Source organism: Echinococcus granulosus (genome assembly GCF_000524195.1).
Source record: "Echinococcus granulosus chromosome Unknown EG_S00089, whole genome shotgun sequence".
In the NCBI taxonomy this organism is placed as follows: domain Eukaryota; kingdom Metazoa; phylum Platyhelminthes; class Cestoda; order Cyclophyllidea; family Taeniidae; genus Echinococcus; species Echinococcus granulosus.
Window position 1 is genome coordinate 19,770 of NW_020170469.1, and position 4,015 is coordinate 23,784.

Here is a 4,015-nt window from a genome sequence, read left to right on the forward strand (position 1 = left end):
ATTAGTCATAAAGTCCCAAACCTGCCGAAGATATTTAAATGATGAAGTTAAACCAGTGAAAATGCTTTCAATCAAATCAGTCAAATTAGGCCTGATCGGTTCTTTAAGGCGGAGTTTTGGGATGAATCATTTATAACTGAATGTAGCAAAATGGAGAAAGAAATTTGAATACACTTTGATACAGTTAAATTAAACTTTAGATATAAATTGACTCATCGAATTTGTCTGCTGGCTCGTCGTTTGTTTCGCTTTACCCTTTGTTTCAATTCCACAGGTTGCTATAAATAGTCGACGGAGAGATTTGTTGGTTGTTGGGGTCGTCTGTGGATTTGGAAAACTAGTAAGTTTGAAGGTCAGTCCTACCAATCTTTCCCCCATGCCTTTAAGATTGTGCACTTAATGGTTGGCAATGCAATTTTGCTTTTAGAAACACACTGCATAAGACTCTGTGGTGTTAAATCGCTGAAATTATCCAAGACGGATATGTGCGTAATGCCTAAATACTGGTATAGGGACATATTTGTAACTGACAGACGCTCTTTCTATGTTTTTGCTTAGGTCATACAGCTACTGTGACCTCAGATTACACGACACACCACCCCGACTTGTAACACTCTCATAACTCTGGTCATGTCATGTCACCCCATGTCCTGTCTTGCATTAGTTACTCACCACGAAATAATCGTTGCTATGTGAGGTAGTCGGTGAAGTCGTTGTATATTGCAGGCTTACTTGGTGGCGCTGTCTTCATCTGCCCTCCTGCGTATGCAGTCAGTCTTTGCAATATGATCTGCATGAAGGTGGCCAGGAGGTCTGAGCACTCAGCACAGCCCGCATCAGATGAGGCTTTCGACTAAATGCAACGCAAATTTCGTGCACTTCAAGGCGACTGCAACGAATGTCTGCTATGCTACCAAATGCCTAATCAATCTCATTCGAGTATATACGTGCGTTTGTCTCGAAAAGGATTCTGGATTTTGCTTATTTACAGAGGCATTATTCCACACTGATGCAAGCGTGAGTTGTGGATTACATACTTGGATTTGATACATTTGCCTATTCATATAGGATTATGCGCACTTTTGAAACATAAAATTTATTAGCAGATAGCCCGAGTAGCGGTCAGTTAAATGTGCCTTACTTTTACTGGTAAATTGATGTTGACGTTTAACCATCTAAGACAGGCTAGATAACAAGTCGATTCAAACACTTACAGCCAAGGTCTAAAAAGCAGACACTGCAGAGACCAAGCAATCTTACCACTACCACTTCGTTATTAGCTACACTTCCGCAACTGTTGAACCAGACACAGTATTCCATGGTGTTAACTTGGCAACGTGTTTTAAAACAAGATGCTTAAAAGACATTCTAAAGAAGGTTTTGCAATTCATTATAACACGAAATTAACCATGAGTAGAATATGGGCATGAGAAATATGATGCAAGTTTGGCAAGGAGGCTCATCCTTTTTTAGATAAAAACCAACCGTTCTAGAATGGGGCAAAGTACAGTCTCTTAAATGCAAGTGTATAGCAATTTTCTCAAATGTGTCATTTGTTTAAATAATTGAATGAAACTGATGTTAGTTTCGCACCCACCACAATTACTTCTAAAATTTTAGCTCATGTTTTATCACTAGGCCTCAAAAATATAGCCATTATCTCTTTTCTCTGCAAGAAATCCCTTTGTGAGCACATTTTCTCGTCTGACTTTTCATTTGATAATTTTTTTTCTGGTTTTTTTGCTAATAGTTAACAGTGGACTGCCACCACCACGGTGCTAGGTATAACGTAGTGTTTGCTTGCTTGTAAGAAATGGCTAGGATTTTGTACCACCCATGTCACAAATCCATTTCCACTTTTTCTTTCTGAGTCGCGTATAGCCTATATCAATGCGTTTTGTGCATTTAAAATCTAAGGTTATTGCATGGCGGATTGTTATAAATAAATCGAAAGGGGTTTGAAAGACTGTTTTTAATATCACACCTCTCATCGAACAGTGATGTGTGAATAAGATTATCTCCTCATCAATAGCATTCAGTAATAAACCTTTTCTTCATCTCGTCTTTCCAACACCCATAGTAGACAATCAAGAATAACAGGATCCATGGGTTGTCGAACTTTAATAATAATTGTCTCATATTTGTTATAGATTATATGGTGCTTATTCTTTCTTCAAGTTCCTGATTAATCCAAAGTGCGTTTTCCGTCAAATCTTAAAATCCCTTTTAAAATTAGTGGAAAATTTTCAAGTATTGTCGCAATATATTCAAAAGGTATCCATTGATAAATATCCAGTCAATTTTTTACATTGTTCCGTTTGTTCTTGAGGCTTTTTTTTCATTTTAATCATGTTTTGTCAAAGAACTTTTTCTATTTTATAAATAAAGGCTTAAAAAGTCTTCTTTGGCATGTGCCCTTTTAACCGTATGCAGTGTTATGTAAAATTGCTGTCTTCTTGAAAAGCTGCTGTGCCTGTACTTTTTACTCTAATAGCTGACAAAGCAACTTGAGATGCTATTGACAGGGACCAAAATATTCTCTTAAATGGCGTCACTTATCGAGTAATTTTGCCTCTTAAGAATCCTATTTTGTCTAAATCCATGCTATTTGCAGTTTCTTTAGTTTTAAGTTTGGCACCTGAGTACACGTGGTCCGGACGCTACCTCATCATGGATGCTCCCAGGCGCTGCTGAGCTGCAAATAAAAAAGCTCGAGTATAATGCTGCAGAAACACAGTGAAATTCAAAACCACAGAGACAGCATAGCTTAGGGAGCTGAAGTAAAGTAAGTATTATTTCTTTACACGCTCCATCCCTTGGGTCCAGCAACTTCTCCTTTGTTCTTAGTAATCATCATACCTTGCCAGCCCTCAAAACACATACAGATCTTCACCAACCATTCATGGGTACAAACGGCCATACATGGTTCCTAGTGTCAGTCATACAACTTTTCGACGAAGTAGAATTCCCAATCATTTATACGCTCAAAGCTATTTGTAGAAACGAATGCCTAGAAACAGTCACCTTTTAAAATTTCCATCTAGTCAGTTCTTTGAAAATGGGGAGGTACACTTATTCATGCAGTGCATAAACTTACTAAAGCAACTTTTAGAAGCAGTCTTACTTTAAAAGTTTTAACATTCTCGAGGTCTGGTATCCTTACCATTGACCTTTTGCCGCCATTTTCTGTGATAATTAGGCATTATATTCTGGCAAAGAATAGGGATTTATTATCATTTGGAGCAACCCGATGATCACTGTTGCTACTTTTTTTCCAATAGATGTCACAATATGCATAGATCTGAATGGAGCTGGGCCGAAAATGTGGAGATAAACCGATGGGCCATCAGAGGACATGAGACGAACAGATCATCGAGATAGTGGTCAAAACCACATGAGCCAAAGCATTTGTCTGCTTTAAGTGAAATTTTAAAATCTGGCTAGCTAAATCTTGTTTTACCTTGTTTTAAAATTTGAGGGAGACGAGTGGTATGAAATTACTTAATTACCTCTTCTACTATCTTCTCTGTGTAAGCAATTGTTGCCAAATTTGATCAACCTTGCCCCTCTTGTAGCTCGCAAAATTGAGCTAAGGCAAGATGTTATTTGGATTTTGCATCATATGCATCGCAAAATTCCTTGCATCTGTCTTGGATGTCTGAATGGAGTAAAACACTTCTGTCTACCTTGTTGGTAGAGATGAATGACTGATTTCTATTTCTTCGAATTATGCTGAATATGTCAATCAAAGCTTCCTCAGCGCACGCTTTTATTACACTTGGTCCTGGATTTTTAAGCTAGCTCAGGTTTTAACATTGATAACTCAAGCCCGACAAGAAGAACTTGTACAAGTATGCTGCTGCTGTTAGTTAACTAACTGCTCTCTTGTCTGTGGTCAGGCTTTTTACTTTCAAAATATGATGGTAGCTCCTAGTCCGCATAAAAACTATCGCTTCAGTAAAAAATGCAATAAGCCCCAATATAAATAAGCTATGGTTCGAAAAGTGTAGCAATA

General features: G+C 37.9%; 1 protein-coding gene across 1 annotated transcript; it reads right to left on the bottom strand. All coding sequences in view use genetic code 11, as the record gives it.

Moving 5' to 3' along the window:
- Window positions 1–688: 688 nt before the first annotated feature.
- EGR_07863 (hypothetical protein) lies at window positions 689–1,052 on the bottom strand (the record flags this gene model as incomplete). Its single annotated transcript, XM_024497112.1, has 2 exons — window positions 689–853; window positions 1,038–1,052. 2 exons carry the CDS (start codon window positions 1,050–1,052, stop codon window positions 689–691), a joined length of 180 nt encoding a protein of 59 aa, XP_024348449.1.
- Window positions 1,053–4,015: the final 2,963 nt, after the last annotated feature.